At 38.9% G+C, this 24,661-nt stretch overlaps 1 protein-coding gene across 2 annotated transcripts in view; it reads right to left on the bottom strand.

Moving 5' to 3' along the window:
* cntn4 (contactin 4) overlaps window positions 1-24,661 on the bottom strand; it is a 168,906-nt gene that overhangs the window by 44,499 nt on the left and 99,746 nt on the right. For both annotated transcript variants that reach the window (XM_085776463.1, XM_085776462.1), the window contains exons 6-8: window positions 16,572-16,775; window positions 13,551-13,653; window positions 5,538-5,722 (exon numbers count right to left, since the gene is read on the bottom strand). In XM_085776463.1, the coding sequence (XP_085632589.1) occupies window positions 5,538-5,722; window positions 13,551-13,653; window positions 16,572-16,775 (492 nt within the window). The remainder of the gene's footprint in view (window positions 1-5,537; window positions 5,723-13,550; window positions 13,654-16,571; window positions 16,776-24,661) is intronic.

Raw genomic sequence — 24,661 nt, 5'->3', positions numbered from 1 at the left:
GCACTCTGGGAATCACAGAGAGAATATAGAAACATAATTATGTCAGAATCATACATACAACGCATAAGAAAACATGAATCATGTAAACATCATAAAAAAATGTAATTTGGTTGAATGATAACGGGTTATTGATTGCAAGTTCAAAAAGTGGAAGACTGAATACTAATCCATGTCAGGCTGTGCATGTTTTTCAGGTAAAAAAAGAATTATTCTTCAATATTTCCCTCAAAAGTTACTATGATTGATCATCAGTCAAGGACAATCAGCTGTGAAGGACAGTGTTTTGGGTGAAACTAAATTCTAGGCAAAAATATGGTCCAAAACTGTGGAATATCCTACTAAATTTGACTTTTTATTTACATATTTTATCATCTACCGCCGCTCTATTATTTTATTTTATTGTACAATTTCAGTTTTTATTGTGAAATGCTTTCAGCTACATCATGTGTGTAAAATGCTCTAGAAATAAAGTTTTTTTAAATTATGATTATTATCATTATTGTTCATATTATTCATCATGCGTTTTTATTTATTTATTCAATTATTTATTTATTCAGATCCCTATTATCCACTACCAAGGTAACAACTACAGAACAATACAATCAACCACTCGTAATACCGACAATAGCAACAATGCCCTGTACTCCTGCTATAAATAAACACTTGGTTAAATATTAAATACAGCTCAAAAACAACAGCACATTAAATACCATTAAAGTGTATGGAAACTGAAAACTAAAGAAAGACATGAATGAATGAATAAATAAATGAACAGCTGCGTACAGACCATTTCTAATCGCCTTTTTTTTTGGTAGACTGTTATACATATGTATATAGAAAAAGAAAATGGAATAAAATGTAGTTGCTTTTATTAAAATAGCAGTCTGTTGATTTAGGAATGACAGCAGCCTCTAGTGCTCTGTGGTGAGCTGAAGTGACAGGGACTCTGAATCCCACATTTATTGCACATTTAGCAGCCTTCATGGCTTCGTTCACTTCTCCCAGCGAGCTTTTAATAGAACCAAAATGATGAAAACCAGATCCATATATATATTAGGGTGGCCACTGGTACCATAAAAACCATCCCTTCAATACAATCCGAGTAAATGATGGTGATGGTGATTCTTGCTGCGTCATGCAAGTAACTCAAGGCTAGTTAATGATTAAGCCCAACGAAAAGTACTGCATGAAACTGGATGAGTAAGGCACTCTCTGTGCAACGCTCCGTACATTTCGGATGATGCGTAGGTCAAGCTCCTATCATCCTATATCACACAAGGCCAATGGCAGGACAAGAGTAATGGTTGACCGCACTTTTCCATTCCACAGTCCTCACCTAATGCCACTCTCAAGGACTGACCTTTGTGGAGGCCGCACAGCAACTAGTACACATCCTGCTCTAATTGGCTTCCGCTATACAGTATTTTGCCTTTGAGTATAAAACTCAATATCTGCAAATGCGTCCCCACACTATCTCAGTGTGAGATGTGCAATGTGTGAGCCAGAGTCTGTGCATATGTGGGTGTTCAGAAACACAGAGAGGAGACTGAAAGAAGTCTGAAAGACTGGCTGAGGAGGACGAGGTGGGTGTAGAGACCAGCAGAGGGAGGGCGGCGGGGGGGGGGGGGGGTCTGGTGTATTTGTGCCTTGTGTATTTATGCCAGAGCCCTGCACAGTGGATCATGTGTCATACTATAGGTCTCTAAGATCGTTTTGGCAGCCAAGGCTGCTGCTGCACAAGGTTGGCTGAGGCTGTGCTGTAGCTATCTGCTATCTGTGCTATCTGTGCAAACAGTAAAAAGGTTCCAATTTCCTTTGACTGAATGCTGCAGACAGATCTGTTATTTATCCTGCTGCAGAGAGGAGACATTTATTCTCCATCTGTGTGCTGTGTGATGTAACATCCACACCGACCCCGTCTCTTCTCTTGGCTTATTCTCGACATAATGAAGACATTTTTTAATCAATATAAGCTTTGTAATGAGCAGCTATGCTTGTATTGTGTGGCATGTGCCTTTTTGTGGGCTTTTGGACGACAACTCCGCCAGAAAAAAATGGCAGAAATTTGCTCTGTAAGACTCTATCATGGACAATTGTTGAGCAGTAAGTAGCATTCATGCTACTGCAGCCCTTTAACAGTGCCCAGCTCAGGAGCCCTACCCACTGCACCGCATTGTTGTTGTTCTTGGGTCACTGTCAGGGACCCTCACTCTATCCCTCACCCACGGTGAACGTATTGACTCTCAGTCAACGCTCACCAAATGAAAGCAGGCAGCTCATCTCTGCTTGCACTGGGGCCAGCGCGCACACAATCAGGCCAAACGTCAAGTGGCTATAGCACAGGAAAGATGGGAATTTGCCTTATCTGTGAAATCACTACGAGATAATGCAGCAGTAAGTCTGCAGAAACACAAATGTGACTACAACAGGGAAACTAACCTGTCACAGCTCTGCACTTACTCTCCCTCTGAGTAATATCAATATCAACAAGCAGGCAAAGGGCCATTTCTTTTCAAAGCTTTTCTTCCAGGGACGAGAATTTAACAAAACCACTTGTCTCCGGCTTGGATTTAGTTGGAAACTGCCTGTAGTGCAGAGATTTATGACAAACAAGGAGGAAATGCACCCAAGAACTGAATTTCTCCGGTAACAAGATATAATGACTCTAATTTCACCTCCAGCTTAAAACCACTAATGTGATTCTTGGGCAGTACAGATAATAAATTCTCATTTCAGTTGATACTTTTACTGTTCTTTGATTAAGCAGCGCAAGATGGGATGGAGTGATACCAAACATTTAACAGTCCTTCAAAAAGAAAACGCTGAGTTTTTTTTTTGTGATTGTTACGGGCAAAAATCCTTGATTATGCAACGGGTTGTCCTAGAAAATGCTATGGAATATGTGGGGTATTTATGCAATTTTATGTGATGAAATTGAGGGAACTTGCAAAACCTGCATTGTGTTCCAACACACATTTGCACGGAGAGAAAAATAATGTGCCTCCACTTTCATTTAAGACATTGGGAAACTGCTTTGTGTGATCTTTTGCTCTTATTTTTGTTGTTAAATGAGGCTGACTTACACTTATAATCGCTGGATTTACTCTAGGCTTTCCCCGTTTCGTTTATCTTATGAGGTTGCGTACTTAATGTCACTTCATAATGTTCCCAAGGCAACAGGGGTAAACTGGTTGTTCCTGTGTAGTAAACATGCAACATTTTTCAACTTTCTGTGAAGATACAGTATGTGATTTTTTACAGAAATGCGGGGATTATGAACTCATGCCAGCCCCGCATAATATGCAGGCTCTGGCTGATTATACGTTGAATTATTAGGGACTGATTGTAATGAAATTTTAAAACACAAGAAGAAGAGACAAATTGTGTTTTTTTTCATCTTGGTACATTAACATTGACATAAGGGGTGTGAAAATGTTCTAATAATGACCACAGTGCCACTGTGAAGTAACACCTTCATTTCTTTCCTGTCCAACATGAAGCCCAGCTCTTTGTCCACTGCAGCTTGCTTTGCTGTACAAGAGATTCCCTTATCGATTCCCCCATTGGCTTACGCTGCTGACGAATGTCTCAAAGGCTTAATTCAAAGGGAGTTCAAAATAAGATTACCGATTTTTATCACTCGTCTGCAGACAGCAGGAGAGAGAGAGAGATACTGACAAAACATATCAAAAAATGAGAGACACAGTAGATCCCAGCATGCTCCTGGGCTGGTGTAGTGACTGACGATAAGAGCTCAAGAGGGCTGCTGTAAATAATGACAAATTGTTTAATACCCCAAATGAGTTATTTCTGACAGCTGACACAGCATGATGTGAAGGGGTGAAAATCACGAGGAGGCACACACCAAGCTGTCCAGGAGGGAGGAAAACCCGCCGACTGTTCAGAGCACCAGTTAGAGCCCGGCGAACCTCGGCAGGTCAAAATATTCTTAAAATATAAATGGAATAGCATTATTTAGGCCATGCCTTCCACAGTATATACACAAAACTTGTAAAGTCAGAGAGGTTTGCAAACTTGTGGTCTTGGACTAGAATTAGTAGAATTTATCATATCTGCCTCAATCTGGTGTTGAAAATGTATAAACTTAAGAAGTTGCAAATTTGGCTTCAGAAAACTTAAATCCAAACTTAGTTTATAAGGTGTTCCTGGAGCTGTTCCATTACCGTCTTTAATTAGTTTTAATTACGGTCCTGCTGTGAATAAAATCCTCAATTTTCTTCTACGTATTTATTTCTCTGTGGGGGAATAGTACACATATTGAGAGCACATCCAGAGATCCCAGGATTTAGTATATTCTCACTGTCTACACACACTGTTTAGGCAAAACTGTTTTCTCTCACTAAAATCATATATTACACTGTTCTGTGTCTTTTATAGGTTATACCATTTATGTCTTTTTTGTAGCACTTTGAGTAACCTTATTATTGAGGGGTGCTTTGCCTTGCAAAATTCATGTCCAGAATCCAATTTTATATATGAACAAACCATAGGCGATATTTACCATTGTTTAGGTGTCTTTTCTTTAGCGTGGAATGGAGGAAAGACGGCGCAGCTACAGTATTTGCAAAATACCTGTAGGCATGTATGTGCAACACATACATGTCAAGTTGTCATTTTGACAAGTGAGCATCAACAGACTTACAGAAAATCAGATTCAAAGCAGAATCCCTGAGGTCTGAATGGCCTATCGGTATTCCCTAATGGGGTGTTACATAAATAATGTCCTCACATAAAACTGTTGAATTGTAAAAAAAAAAAAAAAAAAAAAAATATCATTCACTGTAAATGTCAAATTCAAACACACTTTCACCAGAGTTGGTTTTTCTATCCAAAATGTCAGATATTAAGTTGTGCAGTAGGGTTTTAAATAAATGAAAATAAACAGTGAAAATACCCAGAAACCCCCTTTACTCCCCTTTAAAACACATGTTTAAATGTGCAATATCCATAATTTTGTAAGAGCAGATAATCATGGAGTTTTAACTGTAGACTGACGGGTCTGCACATCCCAGTCTGTCAGTGACTCTGAAGGCTTCTAGGATCTAAATCCAGTGGGTGTGACTTTAACCATGAGACTATCAGCAACAATGAGTCAATTTACTAACCCCCTTCCTGTCGATCCAGATGCTGCGGTGCAGATTATGTCCCTGACATATGTGCCACTGGTCTATGTATAGTACATTTAACAGCTTTGATCTCCAGTCAAGTTGGATGTCAATCATGATGCCATCTGGTGGAACCCAATACAAGGCTCACCAACAAGGTCGTATCCAAGGGCTCAGCCTCATCCGCATCACTCCTTTAATCTGGATCAAAATATTAGAGGCATCATGGCTGACAGCCTTTAATCATTTTGATGTGCTGTTAAAACGAACCTCCCTCCTCATGTCTGCCACATGAGCCACTGGCAGCTTTAGAAGACCAGTTGTGTCTGCTTTTGCTGCCTCTCAGTCTGAGCTGCTCTGACAGATGTGGTGCACGCTGGTCAAATATTCATGCACTACAGGATCACCTACCATAGAACGAGAGCTTTCCTTTCACTGTGTTCATTCCCCTTGAGTTCTCTGCCACACACTCATACGTGCCGGCATCCTCCTGCTGAAAATATGGGATTTCCAGGACACCACTGGCTTTCCTCATGTCCACTTTCCGGGGGAAGGGTACACCGTCCACTCTCCTCCAGGTTATAGACGGTACTGGGCTGTGACAACAGAGAAGTGTAACACAGCTTTCAGGTTTTTAAGTGCACAAAATCTGCTGAAAAGTGTAGTTATGTGCCATTTATATTATGGCTGAACAATTAATCAAAATATGACTGAAATCGTAATATGGCCTTGTGCAATTTCCAAATTGCAAGAGCTGCAATTTTTTGATAAATGTAAAATGTGCTACAACAACAGACCATGAAACATTGTGGTGCTACATAGATGCCTTCAAATCACACTCTCCATACATAAAAGAACTTGCTCGTTTGATACATGACCCAGCAAAAAAGCATTTTAGTTTTTAAAATTAGTTTTCTCGTAAAAATTTAATGCAAAAATGACCGTGACCACTCTAGGCAAAACATTTTCTGAAGGAGTAATTCCAGGTTAGATGTTGCAAGTAACAGATAGGTTTGTGCAGATCAAATCTTGAACTATATATAAAAAAGTACAAATAGAACAACCACTGATTGTTCTATTGATCACTGTTTTTGAAAATGCCAAAAAATGTACTTTCAATACTTTTTTGGGTAACACTTAGTTTAGAGTAGTTACTGAGGAACTAATGATTAACTAACTATTAGTTAATGGTCAGTTCTTCAGGAACCCCTGATCAAATTTCAGAGGAGTAGTTAATGAGGAACTAATGAGGAACTATTAATGATCAGTTCTTCATTAACTCATGATCAAATTTCATAGAAAGTTAATCACAACTTGATGATTAGTGAACTAGTTACTTCATCAGTACAGAATCATTACTCAATAACATGTCCAGTAGTTAACCTTTATGACCTAAAGTGACACATAATGAGTGTTTTTTCATTTCTTCATCTTCATCTTTACATTAGTAGTTCCTTAAAAAAATCACAGACAGCAGGATTCTTGAGAAGATTTTATTCATTAATTTCAGACCACATACACATCAATATGACCATCCATGTTGCCTTTGAAATAAATATGATAGTTTGTCACATGTTTGGTAGGCTAAATGAATGTATCATGGGGCTGTGTAGTACTGTATACTGATCACACCGTGGTTCACAGTAAAGTTGTTTGAGGTGCACAAAATTTAGACTAGTTATTTACTATGAAACAAATTTGGAATGAATGAGGAACTCACTATTGGTGAGTTCTTCAGTAACTCCTAATCAAATTACAGAGGAACTAACTATTACTTAATCATTAGTTACCCTTTTTGTGTACCTTAAGGTAAAGTGAGACATCAAAATGAGTAGGTAATGAGTACTGAATCATTACTGGATCATTAGTTACCCTTTTTGTGTACCTTAAGGTAAAGTGAGACATCAAAATGACTAGGTAATGAGTACTGAATCATTACTGAATCATTAGTCACCCTTTTTGAGTACCTTATAGTAAAGTGAGACATCAAAATGACTAGGTAATGAGTACTGAATAATTACTGAATCATTAGTTACTATTTTTGTGTAAGGTACACAAACATTACAGTAGTTACTGATGAACTAATGAGGAACCAAAATAATCATTTGCCTCCATGTGCACCAAAATGACATAGAATGTAAAACAACAACAACAACAACAACAAAAACCTTTGTAGCTTACTTGCTTTAAAAAAAAAAGTCTTTTGTCTTTTATTTTGGAAACAAGATCTTCAATTCCGGTGGCTCACCTGTGCAGCTTTACTGTGAGGAGCAGTGAATTCATTTGACGACGATGAGAGAAGTAATGGACAGAGCAAGGAAGAGCAGAAGCTCCCATCTTGACTATATCAGAGACGTTCTATATCTCGAGGATGAGGATGTGACCGTACAGTATAAGTACATTTTAATGGTATCTCTCTCTTTTTTTTTTATATACAAATTCGGTAAGATTGCTCCTCAAATTTACTGTAAGATAACTTTGTCCAAAGTGAATTTAGCCCTCTAAAACCGACCGTAGTTTGGTTAACCGAACGTTACATTGATGCTACGCTTGCACATGTTTTACAAAACATTAAATAACTTATGAACCGTTTATGATAGAGACGAGCTGTGAACAGCATCTGAATCGGGGGGTTATCCGCTTTCCGAGGGTCCTTGAATGGTGCCTCTACGACAACACATGACACTGGAAGAGAAGCTAAACCGAGCATAGCATTGATGCTGAGGTTGCACATTTTTGACAAAATATTAAATAACTTATGAACCGTATATGATAGAGACGAGTTGTGAACAGCATCTGAATCACTGGATTTTTCGAATGGTGCCTCTATGACAACAAGGGACGATATGCGTCATGTAACCACATGGTAAGGGCAGGGTTGCCAACTTTTGGTCCTGGGCTGGAGTGAGATTCTGTTGGCGGGGGGGGGGTCTATAATAATAATAATAATAATAGTTATGTTTATTGTAGTTTTTCTCTCTGTCTCTCTCTCTCTTACACACACACACACACACACACACACACACACACACATTATACCTGCAAACTGAGTAGGCTAGAGGTGTAATAGGTGACAAAATATCTTCCTCTAGGGGGGTCTGGGGGCACCCCCCCAGGAAAAAAGTGTGATTTTAACATGTATTTGAAGCATTCTGGTGTACTCTGAGAAGAAAATAAAGGAAAACACAACGCTTCAGATAAGAGGGAAAAAAACGGATCTGTGGTTCCTATCATTGTATGGCTGGAGTGTATGAAACTGGTCTAGTGGGGAGCTGTGGCTTTTGGCCTGGACCAGCCTATTGAGCCTATTAATATATGAAAGGACAGAACAGACATGTCCTGTGATTTTCAGTCTTCTATTACAGCCTGATGATACAAGTCAGGTCCTGAAATGTGTGTTAATCTCTTCTGTAATAAACATTCTACATACCCATTCGGAGTTTGCAGGTATGGCACACGTGCATACTGTATATGCGCAGTTGCGCACACACGTACACACAGACGTACACACACACACCTGTTGATGCTGCGCTGTCTCTCTCTCCTCTGCTCTCTGGACTGAGCTGCCTGGCTGTACTTTTGTGCTACCCAGTCTGCATCTTGATTTTATAGTTTTCAACGGACTGGCCCAACCAGCCCGACCGCAGGCGTCAGTTCGAGCCGCGTTCAGTCTGAAAACATAACTCGGTCAGGTCAGGTTGTGTCTCGGGCTTCGCTCTCTCCCTCTTTTTTTTGGCCATCGGATTCGGACCAAGTCGGGTCCAGGCTTCAGCACCGTGCCGCTGTTGGTGGAGGGGGGGTGGGTCGCGGATCGACAACTCCCCGTCCTACTGTGCTGTGATCACAGGCTTGAGCAGCCGTCCAATCGTCACGCGGATAAGCATCAGAGAGCCTATTGATGAGTGCCAAAGCTTGCTTTAATTTTTTTTTTTTTTTTGCCGAATCGCTTGATTTTGGCGTGAGAATTGTTTGAGTGGCGTGAGAGCGTGAGACAGGACCTAAAAGCGTGTGACACACGCCAGATGCGTGAGAGCAACCCTGGGTAAGGGAACAGAGCTAAACCGAGCTAGCATCAATGCAACACTTGAGCATACTTTCATAGAGGCACCATTCAAGGACCCTCGGAAAACAAAGAATCCCGCGATTCAGATGCAGTTAACAGGTTATTTAATGTTTTGTACAACGTGTACAAGTGTAGCATCGATGCTACATTCTGTTAACCGACCATAGCATCGATGCTATGCTAGGTTTTAGAAGGCTACATTCACTTTGGAGAAAGTTAGCATAGTAAAATTTGAGGAGTCATCTTACACATCTTCCAAAAAAAAAAAAAGACAGATACCATTAAAATATCACTGTACGGTCACACCCTCGTCCTCGAGATATCGTCGAAATGGGATTTTCCTTCTTTTGCTTTTCCCTGCATGGTCCATTGCTTCTCTTGTGGCATGGTCCATTGCTTCTCTTGTGTCAAGTGAATTCACTGCTCCTCACAGTAAAGGTGCACAGGAAATGATGATCTCGTTTCCAAAATAAAAGACAAATGACACTTTGTAAATGACCTTTAATATGATAAGAACATTACTTAATTTGTTGTTTTTATGTTTATTTATTTAGTTTCTGAACATTAGTCAAGGTCAGGGCTTTATTTCTTATATTAAGCAGACGTTATATTCAGTGCTTTTATTTTGAAAGCGTCTCGCCGAGACCTCATAAACTTCCGGTGCTACGGATTTTACCGGCAGTGTGTCTGCAAGGCCAGAGTGTCTTCATTGCTAAAAGTGTGCCTAACTTACATGAAACGCCCTAGCACCTGGCTAATAAGGGACACAAGGTTTGTTTTTGTTACCTTTTCATGCTATATTTATGTCCGGCTCGAGTTTGGTCGCCGTTGATAGTCTCATGTATGGAACATGTTGTGGTTAGCGGTAGCTATTAGCATTGGCAGCTCGGCTTAGTTAGCTTAGTTTAGCTTAACTTCAATGTATTGAAGTGAGATGGAGCTAAGCTAACTCGTTGATTGTTTTATTAATGCAACAGGACGTATTTTGTCTGTTTGATGTGAGGTCTGGTAAGGTTAAAAACAGTTGATTGGATTAAAAACAAACGGTTAAAAATATTTATTTCATGGTAATACAGCACTCCATTTGGATATTGTCTTTTGATTAAAATAGATAAAAAGGGAGTCAACTTACATGATTGTTTATGTGATAAAAGCAGTTAAAAATAATTTCATTTATGTAAAAGGAAAGGTAACTGTATTTTCTTCTTCTCATAGCTCTTACGGTGTGTCTGCAACTGAATACGGTCCATGGAATGAAGGAATGTGAACCATCAGTTTCATCATTTGTGACCATCATTTAGCTGGGGACGCTACACACTTGTTATTTTTTATTAGGCTATTATTAAAACAAGAAAGCTACAAAGGTTTTTCTTTTTTTTCTTTCTCTTTTTTTTTTTTTTTTTTTTTTTTTTTTTTTTTTTTACATTCTATCATATTTTCTTGTGTGTGGACATTCAAAAAAATGTTATTTTGGTGTACCTGTGCAGGTAAAATCTTATTTTGGTGCCTGTGAAGACAAAACTTATTTTGGTGCACATAGAGGCAAATGATTATTTTGGTTCTTCATTATTTCATCAGTAACTACTGTAATGTTTGTGTACCTTACACAAAAATAGTAACTAATGACTAGGTAATGATTCAGTACTTATTACCTACTCATATTGATGTCTCACTTTACTATAAGGTACACAAAAAGAGTAACTAATGATTCAGTAATGATTCAGTACTCATTACCTACTCATTTTGATGTCTCACTTTACTATAAGGTACACAAAAAGGGTAACTAATGATTCAGTACTCATTACCTACTCAATTTGATGTCTCACTTTACTATAAGGTACACAAAAAGGGTAACTAATGATTCAGTACTCATTACCTACTCATTTTGATGTCTCACTTTACCTTAAGGTACACAAAAAGGGTAACTAATGATTCAGTACTCATTACCTACACATTTTGATGTCTCACTTTACCTTAAGGTACACAAAAAGGGTAACTAATGATTAAGTAATGATTCAGTACTCATTACCTACTCATTTTGATGTCTCACTTTACCTTAAGGTACACAAAAAGGGTAACTAATGATCCAGTAATGATTCAGTACTCATTACCTACTCATTTTGATGTCTCACTTTACCTTAAGGTACACAAAAAGGGTAACTAATGATTAAGTAATAGTTAGTTCCTCAGTAATTTGATTAGGAGTTACTGAAGAACTCACCAATAGTGAGTTCCTCATTCATTCCAAATTTGTTTCATAGTAAATAACTAGTCTAAATTTTGTGCACCTCAAACAACTTTACTGTGAACCACGGTGTGATCAGTATACAGTACTACACAGCCCCATGATACATTCATTTAGCCTACCAAACATGTGACAAACATCATATTTATTTCAAAGGCAACATGGATGGTCATATTGATGTGTATGTGGTCTGAAATTAATGAATAAAATCTTCTCAAGAATCCTGCTGTCTGTGATTTTTTTAAGGAACTACTAATGTAAAGATGAAGATGAAGAAATGAAAAACCACTCATTATGTGTCACTTTAGGTCATAAAGGTTAACTACTGGACATGTTATTGAGTAATGATTCTGTACTGATGAAGTAACTAGTTCACTAATCATCAAGTTGTGATTCACTTTCTCTGAAATTTGATCATGAGTTAATGAAGAACTGATCATTAATAGTTCCTCATTAGTTCCTCATTAACTACTCCTCTGAAATTTGATCAGGGGTTTCTGAAGAACTGACCATTAACTAATAGTTAGTTAATCATTAGTTCCTCAGTAACTACTCTAATTTTGTGTATCTCATTTCCCTAACTAATTACTCATTAGTTCCTCAGTAACTACTCCTCTGAAATTTGATCAGGGGTTCCTGAAGAACTGACCATTAACTAATAGTTAATTAATCAGTAGTTCCTCAGTAACTACTGTAATTTTGTGTAGCTTAGTTCCTCAGTAACTACTGTAATTTTGTGTAGCTCAATTCCTCACTAACTACTCATTAGTTCCTCATTAGTTCTTCATTAGTTACTCACTAACTACTCTAATTTTGTGTACCTTATTGTAAAGTGTTACCCTTTTTTGTACTGCAGAATTAGTGAATATTAAAACATGTCAATCCCAGTTATTATAAATTTACATAAATCACTCTAATTCTTATGCTATTAATATTTTTTTCATTTTGGTGTATCTAAATGATGCATGAATAAATCAATTACCAGATTGTCCTTTCAATGAAAATCACTGAATTTCCAGTCATGTGTACACCCCCAAAATATCTAAATTTAATGTCTCAAATGTCCCTATATTTGCAAGATTATTGGGCAATGTGCTCATATCAACCTTAGATTGTGTTATTAAGATCCTTAAAGCAGAAGTAAGCGATCCGGTCGTTTTGGCTAACTTCCTGTCAGCCGATGGAGTTAGCAGTCCCCGCCCTCGTCCCTACGTCACCACATGCACACGCATCGCTTGGCTGCACACAGAGAGGACCGCCCCTTTATGTCGTTCTCTCTCCTCATTGGATAAAGGTTGTAGGATACAAGGAAAGTTTTATCCTCGACTCACAGCAGAGCAGAGTGACTGACAGACCCGTGTTTCAGACCAAACACTCTATGTAAGTGATTGCTGTCGGAAGATATAACTATTTAAGACTTATATTAACACACATTACAGGAAATATATTTGTTAAAGATAAAATAAACTGGCTATATTACCTTCACACAGATATGTACAGATACAGTTCATGTACTGTGCATAATCCATCCCTGGCATGCAGGTCTATTTAAAGTAAATGATAATAATGTACTATTACATATTCCAGCACTATGTTCTCTCACACACCATCATATTATTTAGTATGTTTTATCTGCATATAAATGTTATATTTGGTATATTTTATATATATTTTAGATTATTCTTTTGTTCTCAGATGAGTGCACAATTACACTAGAAGTGACACTAGAAACTAGAGTAAAATTCCTTGTACAGATACACATACATGGCTGAAGATTACTGTATGGTAGAGAGTTAAAGCAGAGAGTTAACATGTACAATATTATTCATGGGTTTGATTCTCTGGTGAATGTAGAAAAAAACACTTTACACTTCATGGAGTGAAGCACAACGTCTCACTATTCTAACTCTAGACACAGTTGTGTCACAAATCCAGATTTTAGCTGAGGATTCCTACACCACAACACGTGCTCTTTAATTTCCTGGATGTGTGCAGCCTAGCTTGAAACGCATGGGGATTGCAGCAAAGTTGAGAAACACATAAAAAAAAATCCCAGTGCTTTTCTAGCAATATTTTTTTCTTTTATATGCTATTCAGCATGTTGAGCCTGACTTACTTTCCCAGGGCGAAGCATTCCAACTTTACAGTGGATCCTTTGGCAACATGAACAACTTCTGGAAACTGAACTTCAATCTTTGGCTCATATTCACCCATCACACCTGAAAGAGAAATGCAAATGAGTCTCTGTATTAGTGGGGGGAAAAAAGTTATTTTTATGATTCAAGTTAAACAACGGGCAAAAATCGGGCAAAAATAAAAAAATAAATGAATGAAAACACAAATTGTGGCTTCTGCTGTTGCTACAAACTACTGCAAACATTTTTTTAAGTGCTGCCGTCTTTTCTCTATAAGTTGAAATGTTTTTCAACCTCCACCACTGTGCGATCTGAGCAGCAGAAGTGCACTCGGCTCTCAGTGCTGTCACTGAACACTCCTCCATTGAAAATAATGAGAAAAAGAAGCCAAAACACAGCTCTCCAGTGGACACGCGACACACTGATGTTGAATGGAAAAAAAACAACTTTGAGAATTCATACATGGTTTGAGCTTTTACATCCAGATGAGTTTCATCTTGTTGTAGTGCTAACAGCTGTGAACCAGAAAATGGGCCCATAAAATCCCCCTGGGTACTGCCACTGTGTCTACAAAGCCTCCCATTCACTGTCGGTGAAGCAGCTCTGGTGGATTATAATATTGCTGCTGTGCATGCTAAAATTCTCAGGATAAAGGAGAAGACGGGGATGTGTGCTAGCTTTGGGAGAGACTTATTCATAAATCAAGACTGGAGTGTCTAACATCACTGCACATGTGTAAGCTACTGTACTCTTCACCTAAAATGACACTAAGGTAAATCATATCAATAAATTTGTAATTGGGTACACTTTTATTTCTACCAACTGGGCCTGCTCCCAGCCTTGGGTGCACAATATGGTATTTTAATCCACTTCCACCGCCAGTGTAACAATAGGTTTTCCTCCCATTGCTGTAATTCAGGGCTGTGTTGCACAAATAGCTCTGGAGATGGAGGAAACAGGCCAATTTCATCTCGTTGATTTGGTGAGGCATGTGTTATCAGGATGGCTCCCTGAGTGACTGTGAAAGCTAATTCAGATCCTTATCACAACTGTCTCATACTGGAATGTAAGCACAGCACTATCACCCATGTGAGAGCAGACAGGTGGAAGTGGACGGGTAATTGTCTTATACCATAACCTTTTGTAGGGGACACCTGTTTAATGTGCCTGCCTGCCCCCTCTCTACTCGAGCCCCCATGACTGCGAGGTGGGGCTCGATGTTTTGTTGACTGCACCGCTGCCTCGGTGAGATAAAGGTGTGGCGAGGAAAGAAGCAGGGAAGAGGGAAGCTCTGTGAAAAAAAATGCACCAGCTATTTACACTGTCTTTGAGAATTTATTTTCTTAATTTCAATGTGTATATTGTTACCACAACATGGACAACCTAATTCACAGCTTTTTTTTCTTTAAACTGTGGTGGTATCTCTGCATTACTGCTGTAATTTGAAGTGTGTCAGCTGATTCCCCTGAGAACTGTAGCCGGGTCCTTCCTGACTAGTTTGCAAGCTGGGCCTTGTATTATCACAGCAGAGCTGCAAGATTACATTTAAAAGTGAACAGAGGAAATGCTGTGATTTTAGTACAATGTTGATTCTTTGTGTGAACACAGATTTATTCATGGTACCATCACTATAAAATACCAACATTAACCTCCCTTTCTCAAGTTAATGTTGCTTTTCTTTCACTGCTTCTTTTATTATTCATAAGTAGATTCACAATTAGTACATCACTAGAATGTAGATGTGTTCGCTACTTCTCTATAATCTAAACATTTTACAACCACAACGTTATATGTAATATAATATTCACATTTCTATATTTCAACTTAATATGTCTCCTGAATAACTTTCCACGGTGACAAATCTGTAATAACCAAATTAGTGTAAAAGCAGCCTAATGAAAACATGACATATGGTGTGAATATATTAGTTAATATAAAAGAAAAGGTATGTACTACCCTTTAAATGATTATGTTTGAAAAAAGGAGGGATGGGTTATGCAGTGGGAAAAAAAACTGTGGTTAATATTTCTTAATGAGGTTTCTGATGGTAAAGTATCTGCCACAATTCAGTAATTTCAAAAAACATTCATAAACATTTGTAAATCTGCCTGTGATGAATGGTTACATTAAGGTCTGGAAATAATCCATTAGGCGGTGTTTCATAGGAGGAGTTACTGTATGTATCTGCCTCTTCCTCAGATTAGCTGTAATTAATATTAAAAACCGAAACAAACTGCATTTGTAGTCATAGTAACATTTAGCTTCATATTTGTTCTACTGTATTACATTAGATATGGTGAGGAACAGGCCTACAATTAGATTACTTGCTGACAATGACCTTTCCTGCAGAGTGTCTTGATAAGGCCAGCCTAAAGCATCAGATACACATGTTAAAGGACATTCTGAAATTAACGAACAATGAGATAATTAACCTTTGAATTGCATTTGTATTCCTCAAAATCACGTGTCCTACAGACAAGTTTGGCTTTTTTTTTTACCATGACCAGGACTGGTGCTTTTAGCACTGCTGTATTAAATCAGCCCAAGAGATCCCAACACAGAATGGACGAGCTGCATTTTTTAGCACTAATGAAAGCATGAAGAAAAACAGATGAAAAAAAGCCCAATGCGTAAATGGTTAAGGGGACATTTCTGTTTGCACAAAAACTCAACAAGAGCAGAGCTGCATCACAAATCATCCTGTAATGGAAGCCTAATGAAGAGGTGGGTGTGTGCGAACACAGATTTAACATATACTCCTTCTGCAAATACATGGATTTGATTAGGCCAATTCAGAACAATTAACAGGAAGCATTTGCAACCAAAGAAATGACCCAATGATGGCATACTCTAATTAGTAGATTCATTTATGATGATTAGCAATATGATATGCAGCAGCACAAATACCCTGAACCAAGCTCTTAACTAACTACTCAGAAGTCTGTGGTTGGTAATGTTTACATGACGTTAGTGCGGTTAGTCTGTTCAAAAGCAGGGCTCACCATCACTGCGGAGCACTAGCGGAGCAGGTGGACCCTGGACTCGGGTCTTTGTGACGGTGTTGGTCACCACACAGGTGTAGTTTCCAACATCTGAGGGCTCCACTTTGGCGATGTACAGATTCCCCGTCTCCTGTGAAATGAAGCGACGAGTGTCCTGCTTCACGTATGTTGGGAATTCATTGAAGATCCAGGAGAATACCAGATCTGTGAAAAAAGGAGCAGATTTTGGATGAAACAAACACAGTTATATTTTCTCTTTCTTTTGTTTTTTGGAGTGGTCACAAAACAGAGTAGAAGGGACAAAGATATTTTGGTTTGTGAGGTGTGTAATAAGTTACACACCTCCTCAGGATAGTGAAATGTTGACAGAGCCATATCACGCTAAGGTGAAAATTGATAACAGGATATGTGAGAGTTCTACATACACAACTCAGGACTTGGGAGAGTGGGGTGTGTGTTGATATGACTAATTACATTTCCCCAGACGGCGAAACTGAGTAAACAGATCCTTTCTTACAAAGGCCACAACAACAAATAAGACTCCTAATATCTCCACAATTAAGTGCATGAAATCCTGAGCAGGTAATGAAGCTATAATGGACCAATAATGGGGTTGGTAATTAGCAAGTTGCTATTTAATGAATAACAAGAAGTTCCTAAATAGTTCTGGTTTAAGAGTACTTGAGGTAACATGGTACCAACTGACACGGCACTAATAATAATGACAAAAATAACCAACGGATAGATAAATTAAGAGCACATATATATGAATACTGACATCATAACATGGTATCATCATCGTATCCTTAACTGACACAGCAACACCATATGCTAGCCAATTGATGGGCATTTTATTGTGGCGAAAGCTAGTCAGTCCCATCTCTCACAGAAGCCATGAAACCTCTTTCCTTTCTCCAAACTTCAAGAAGACAGTCTGTACTGCTCAGAGTTTTAACTATGTTAAAATAAGGGCTGGGTTTTAAAAAACATTCCAATTTATATTGATCTTCATTTGAAGCCCGGTTTGAAAGGTAAAGAAGCCCAAAAGGTGGAAAGACGTCGGCTCCGAGATGTAGAATGTGTATTATAGAAGAGAAACACACATTTCAGGAACTCTGACTTGTATCATCAGAACAGACATGTCTTGCGATTCTCAGCCTCCTTTCACATTTAATAGAGGAGAGACAATATTTGACAGTAATATTCTCAGCTGTCAGGAAAACACTGTTAGTTGTGTCCATTCAATGTACACACTGATTACAGTACTTGAATTTACTCACGACTTAACTAAAGAGTTGCACTGTTGTTACTTCTGGGGAGGGTCATGTTAAATAAATGTGAATTACCCAACTGCTTTTGGGTCAATTTCTAATGTATAATTAATATTTTCAATAATGCACCTGGTTAAATAGTTCCATCTTTGTACAATATGCAGCATTAATTCTGTGAAAATCTCTCTCATAACATAACTGAGCAAAACTGGTGTTGGTGGTGGTGAGACTGAAGCTTTAAATGAATCAATATTGAACTGAATCGAATCAGGACCTTGAATCAAATTGATTCAGTAAATCAGTAGCGATACCCAGCCTTAGTTTAAAGGGCTAGTTGTAATTTCTCTCTGCAGCTTGAACGTGTCAAGAGTTTTGGATGTTGTCTTTACAACATGAGGTTATAATGACCCCTCTAAGCAGTGTTGTGTCTTAAGAGTAGAATGTATGCTTCATTCACCCTCTATAAAAACATGCAAAAGATAGGGTGAGGCTAGCTAGTTCGCAGGCTAACTTCAATAAAAATATTTCACAGGGAAATTACTGCTAAAAAGAATGGTTGGCTTGTTGTTGCGTATGGGCAAAATCAGGATTTTTTCTATACTTGGCTTGCCACTGTTCCAAAACGTTAATCCTCTTATTGTCTTTGTTCTTAATTCAAGGATGATAAATAAGTAATTATTTGCCTCTAGTAACAAACTCAGTGTGGTGATCAAACATACAACAACAAAGTAATCAGTTAGTTATTGGTTATGTATACCATGCAGCTGATTTGGAGTAAATCAAGAAGGATTCATTAGATGCAGCGATTAGTTAGTAGGCAGACTCAAATATACTATATTAGGCAAAATTAGTATTAGATTACTGCTCATTAAAATGGTCGCCAGCAGCCTGTTCTCTACTGTCTGATATCTAATTCCTTTTTCAGAATTATTCAGGAAGCCCTCATAGATATTAGTTCCTGGTCTGTTCCAGTCGGTTCCTTATAGCGCGTTACCATTATGTAAAAAACACGTAGTATTCAAAACATTTGACGAGTGCATGGTGACCTGATGCTTTGCAGCAGATAACACGTTTAAACCCACGATAATTATCTCTGCTCATCCATAGCTGCCTATTTGACACAGTAAATTCTTCTTTCTAAATGTCTTAATTTATTGATATCAGTGGCGTTTGTTCTACGCAACCTAATGAACAGCTTGAGAAAAGGTGTGAAATTAAGGCTCACTGCTCATTTTAATGCTTATCACAGTCTTCACCATTTTGATGAGAAACCTATCAAGACAGGACAATTTCCAACCGTTTCAAACTTTCAGGATTTGACAGGAGTTGTTGACACGTGCCGTTATGAAACCAACCAAAAGGTGTGACTTGTTACTCACAGGAAGTGGTACATTATGTTGGCAAGTACCTGTCAGACTGCTAAAATCAATGAGTTTAAATGTCAGCTTTTCTCTCGTGTCACTACATTGTGTTAGAGTGTTTCAAAATTACCAAAGAACACATTTTGAAGACTTGATATTCAGGCGTTCTTTCCGTCTTTCTTTAGAGAAGGTGTGATTCTATGGCCAAGCGCTCATCCACAAGCAACCAATACAGACAGAAGACCTTCTTCAGTTTTCTGGTTCAATGGGCTTCCAGTTTGACATCAGGATACGACTTTATGGAAGAGAATTAATCATAAAAATCAATGACCTAGAATTGTCATTAATTAATTGTTGGTAATATGATAAAGTGATATCAATTATGTAATTACTATGTGGTAACAATTCATTAACTGTTACAGTGGATGAATTTAAGAAATTAAGGGACTTCATTAACCTGGTCAATAATCCAATTTACACTAGAGCCAGTGTTTCAATTGAAACAACTGTTCAGTAGATTTAACAATGCAATCCAATTAATATGAAAAATCTCATTAATAAAGCCCCCTTTAGAATCACTATGTCACCACATTCATCGGTCTAGTAACATATTCAACCACAGACAGCATGTCTACAGGGAGTTTCACAGAGAAAGTAGTAGTGTAATTGTAAGAGAAGAGTTACTTCGGCATAAAAAAGTATCCATCAATTTACTCCTGATGCCGGCAGTTTCAGTTGGCATAATTTAAGCCGTGTTGAAATAATTGGATGAGGTTTCTGACTAACAGCCCTCTACAGGTCAGAATCGAGATCTTTTCCTCGATGAGTCCTTCAAATGATTGATGTTGACTCATCAAATTTCAATGTTGTGACATAATCTGCTGCTCAGTTTGGAAGCAAGTCTAACTGACAAGAATACAATGCTATATTTTCGTGCTGAGCTTAATCAAACCTCCCTACTTATTACTAGGCTAGCAATTAAACAAAACAGTGTAGGAAGAACCCTCCCGTTCCCCTTGCCTATAGCTGCTTGGCCATTTATCACAGCATGATCCCATCCTCCTGCTGTCTGAGAGGAGCAGGTACTGTACTGATCAGCATCATTTGGGGCTTGGGCTTAGGGTTTGGCTGCTGTACATGTGGAGCTGAACACAGAGTAATGGCACAGCAGAGGTCCATAGGGACAAGGGACACTTCAAGGCAGGATAAGGCATGTTGTTTGTGTTTGTTTCCTCTCCAGTGCTTTTGGACGATGGCTGCACCTGCTCTCGTTCTATGTTTAAAACCCATATGCCTGCATGGAACAACATGAGCTGCAGAATACCACAGAGAGCAAAAACATAATGAGATGTCTCACACAGCTGGCCGAACGGTCTTCAGAAAATCATCCAGGGCATTGATTTTATGGGTTACACAATACTCCCTGGTATAAAGCCAGGACATCTTTAAGACAAATTGTAGAAGAAATCCAGCTGCCCTGCAAGGCAGCATTACAATGACAACTGCCATGGTAACAGGAAATCAGCCTTGTTTGTATTACAATAGCAGCAGTCTCTCTACATCAGCTCTAAATAACAATTTAAGTTGTTTTAGACCAAAATCTGAAAAAAACTGATGTGAAAAAAAACATACCATGATCTTAGTGTGGCACACTTAAAACAGAAAAAAACATTGTTATTTCTAAAACATGATCCTTTGGAGAGGGGTCTGCAGAGGTCCCAGAAGACTTCTTTGTGGTTTCCCTCTAGGTTAAAGATCACTTTGCAGAAGTCACAGTGAATAAAGCTGCTTGACTCACATAAGGAGACACGGGAGCATCTTCAAAGGGCAGGCCTCGCTGAATATTCAAAGGCTGAACAAGACATGCAAGTCAAACATGCCTGTGTCCTCGCATAGCTAAGATCACGTCCCGGCTGAATTGTGATAAAAAGATGGAGCTGGAGGACAAAGAAGGTGGGCTGTAATCCCAAACTAGGTCTATCATTCTTTATGACAGCCTGGAAAAGAATGTCTTTATCTTCTTCGGACACCTGTGGAAGGACACACATACTGTATAGCTGTGTGTGTATACTGTCAGCTGAAATGTTACTTTGCAATGTGAGTGGGCAGTTCAATAAAGGCAAAGAAATAATATGAATAATACTGTATGTATAAGAATGAAAGAATTTTATACATAATATCAACTGTTAAAAATACGACAACATTCATTAAATTTAAATGGCTTTCAACTATTACTTTAGTCGTTTTGCTTTTGTAGAATATTCCCTTGTCCCATTGTACTTCAGTGACACAGTAAAGACCCTCTTCTGTCTTTTCATCAGTGAATACACTGAACATGTTTTATTTATAGCATCATAACTTTATTTATATATCATGCAGAGACAAGCTGCGAAAGCCAAAGGAAGTTGATGATGCAGGGCTTTCACACAGTGTCTCTTTGATGTCTTTTGACCATTATTAACAGGCATTTGAAAACTCTGAATAATTGATATTCTCAGTGATTACAGGGGCAAACATATCCTTTAAAGATAGGGCTGAGAAACATGATTGAGGATGAAATCCGATGGTGTTAGTTTCTTTTCTTAGATTTTTTTCTGCTGTTTGTGTGTATACATACATCATGAGGTTTTTTTTTTTCAACTCTAAACTGTTCTATAAAAACATTTTGAATAATTATCACAGGAGATTTTCAACAGTGTGTATAGGCGCTATGGGATTTTATGGTTGTGGTGGATCATCTTTTGTGTATTTTGGACTGTGCTGAATAAGTCAAACTCCAGAGTTGATTTAGCGGTCAAAAGAAACTAAGTATATTTAGCCTCTTCCCCACAGTTTGGTTAAACTGAGTACACTGCCAATGTTTTCACTTTGCGAACAGCCAACAATAAGGCTCAAAAGCACCGAAAACATCAACTTTATGTGTTAGCTGCTGCATAAATCATTCTATCAATACACAACAGGAAGGCAGAGGTGGAATATTTGTATTTTCTTAAAGGAATATGACGGTAATTTGCTACTCATACACAGAGTTAAGGGATTTGTGAGAGTTAAAACGTATGTAAAATGTATCCACAAACATGAGGGAAAGGCTGAGACATCCCGAGAAAAGTTCCTCCAGAGCCACACAGGTGACATAAGACGACTGTTTTCACAGGCCGAGTTGTTCACTACATGATGAGTTAAGTGACCTTTACTGTATGTGTAAAGATGGTGGCGTGCCCCTTCACTCATTAATATAATGATATGCTTCTATTCACCTATTCAAATCACTGTTGCCATGTACATATAGTGAAATGCAAAACATGAGAGAACTTGTAAGGTTTGTCGTTCAGCAATGAAAAGATAAGCATGGTATGTGCAGGTAAATGCTGATTTGACGTAAATAGACAAATTGAAGCGGAGGACACCCACGTTTTTGTAAAGAGCAGCAGTTGGAGGACATGACTGGCACTGACAGTCAACCCTCATGTAGCCGTTAAAGCAAATGACGTCAGCCAGTTAGATGAAAAAACAGCCAGGTTTTGTTTTTGTTTTTTTTGCCTGTAATGTGATTAATTTCTGCACAATACATGCCCTGTCCTCCTGCCTCATCCTGCTGCTGCAGCCTCATGGCAAAGCCAGCCACTGACCCTGTCCCCGGAGGCGTCGGCCACCACTGCTTATAGCAATACATATTCATTTAGACACTAACAACTTTTTTGACAAGGATGAACAATTAAAGTCTTTTTTTTTCTCCCCCGATAAGCAAAGCAGCCATCTGTCAATACAAAGGGACGTCGGCAGTGTTACTGTTAGATCAGCATGGTCTGGCATCATAATATACATATTATCAGCTGCCTCATCACTTGATATTAATAATACATGTAAAAGCACACTGTGACAATAATATGCATTTTTAATCACCCAATTACAGAGCAGTGGGATGTGGGAATGCTGCAAAATGTACAAATTGACATCAAAACAGTGCATGCTCATCGTCTCCGGGGTGGGATAATTATCTGAGTGCAGGCGTCAGTAGTGGGGTATTACATTCATGAGTGGGATGGGTTGCTGGCTGGTGTCGTACAGGGTACATGCTGATCTGGTACAATGTAAACTACTTTTTCTGAAACACTTGGAAGGGAGAGGGGCCCCTCCCTCAGACGAACAACATGGCCACAGACTTTGCATGGGAAAAGTCTCAAACTCACAATTTTGTCATATAAGAATCTACACATTCATAGGGTGCGTCTTTGAGAGGCTGCCTGATCTTTGCACAGAAACAAACACAAACCGACAAAAGCAAAGCCAGAAAACCCCTCCTCAGTTAAACTACTGTCATCCCACATTGCGTTGCTGACTGTTGTACTCCCATATCTGCTCCAGGCTGCAGGAATCCTCTGTTCCACTGTTTCCTTTACAGGACCGGACAGGATGCACATGCTCCGCGCTCTCAAAGCCTCGGGTGGGAGCACAAACAGGGTCAACACACATACACAGACTAGGAAAAAAAAATCCACTCTTACTGGAGACACACACAAGTGATTTCAGTCTTGAGTGCCCCTTAAAGGTCTCTCTCCCCATTAGAAAATAGAGGTCAGCAGCATTAGGTCCACAACTAAACACAGTAATCGTGTAGTACAAAGAGTGCGGCTGGGTCACACTGGCAGCCTATTAAAGCGCTTGGCTTTGAAAAAGAGAGAAAGTGACAGCCTCTCAACTCCTCTTGCTGCCTCTGATCCACAGAGACAGGCAGGAGGGGAACTGCAGTGCACATTTGGGAGGGCGAAAAATATATATATTTCTGAGGCAGCTCTTCGTCTTGTAACCAGGTTGTGTTAATCCATTCCCCTTTCTTGGACTGTGCAGATAGTAATTACCATATATTTCTGGCATGCTCTGACATTGGCCTGTCAGCTGGAGAGTGAGTGTGTGGATGCAGCACAGAGGCAGCATCCCGCTCTTCCCTTTGTGCTCCGATCTGGCCTGGCAGGGTGTGTCAGGCCTGATCTGCACTCAGCCTCTTCCCCCTGTCCGTCCTAGCGTAGACCGCAGGGGCAGGTAGGAGCTCTGATGACAAAAGGCATCGGCACCGGAGGCCAGCACTTTGACTGACAGCCGATCACTTTCTGCAAATATTCAGTGTCTCTACAGTTCATCGCTGCAGTCAGACATCATCCAAAGTGCCCTGTGTGTGTTTGATTAGAAAAAAAAATGCTGGCATCTGTTTTTTACATTTAAAAAAAGAGACACAGTGGGAAAGAAATGTAACCTTGCATTTTCAGGAGACATATTCTCAATAAATATTTAAATGGAATCAACTTAATTCCTTTCATTTGACTAAATCTGAAGTCAAAGTAAGATATTTTTAACCTATGTTGGACTATTCATACAAGCTCTAATAGGTTATCTCCCTTTTAAAAAGTCTGGCCATGTGTCAAGTACGATATTGAATTTTTAGGCAGCTGGGCTCTATTCA

This window comes from Trachurus japonicus, chromosome 5 (genome assembly GCF_045865225.1).
Source record: "Trachurus japonicus isolate A0001 chromosome 5, Traja_1.0".
Lineage (NCBI taxonomy): Eukaryota > Metazoa > Chordata > Actinopteri > Carangiformes > Carangidae > Trachurus > Trachurus japonicus.
The sequence above is the reverse complement of the archived record's forward strand: the minus strand, read 5'-3'. Positions and strand labels throughout refer to the sequence as shown.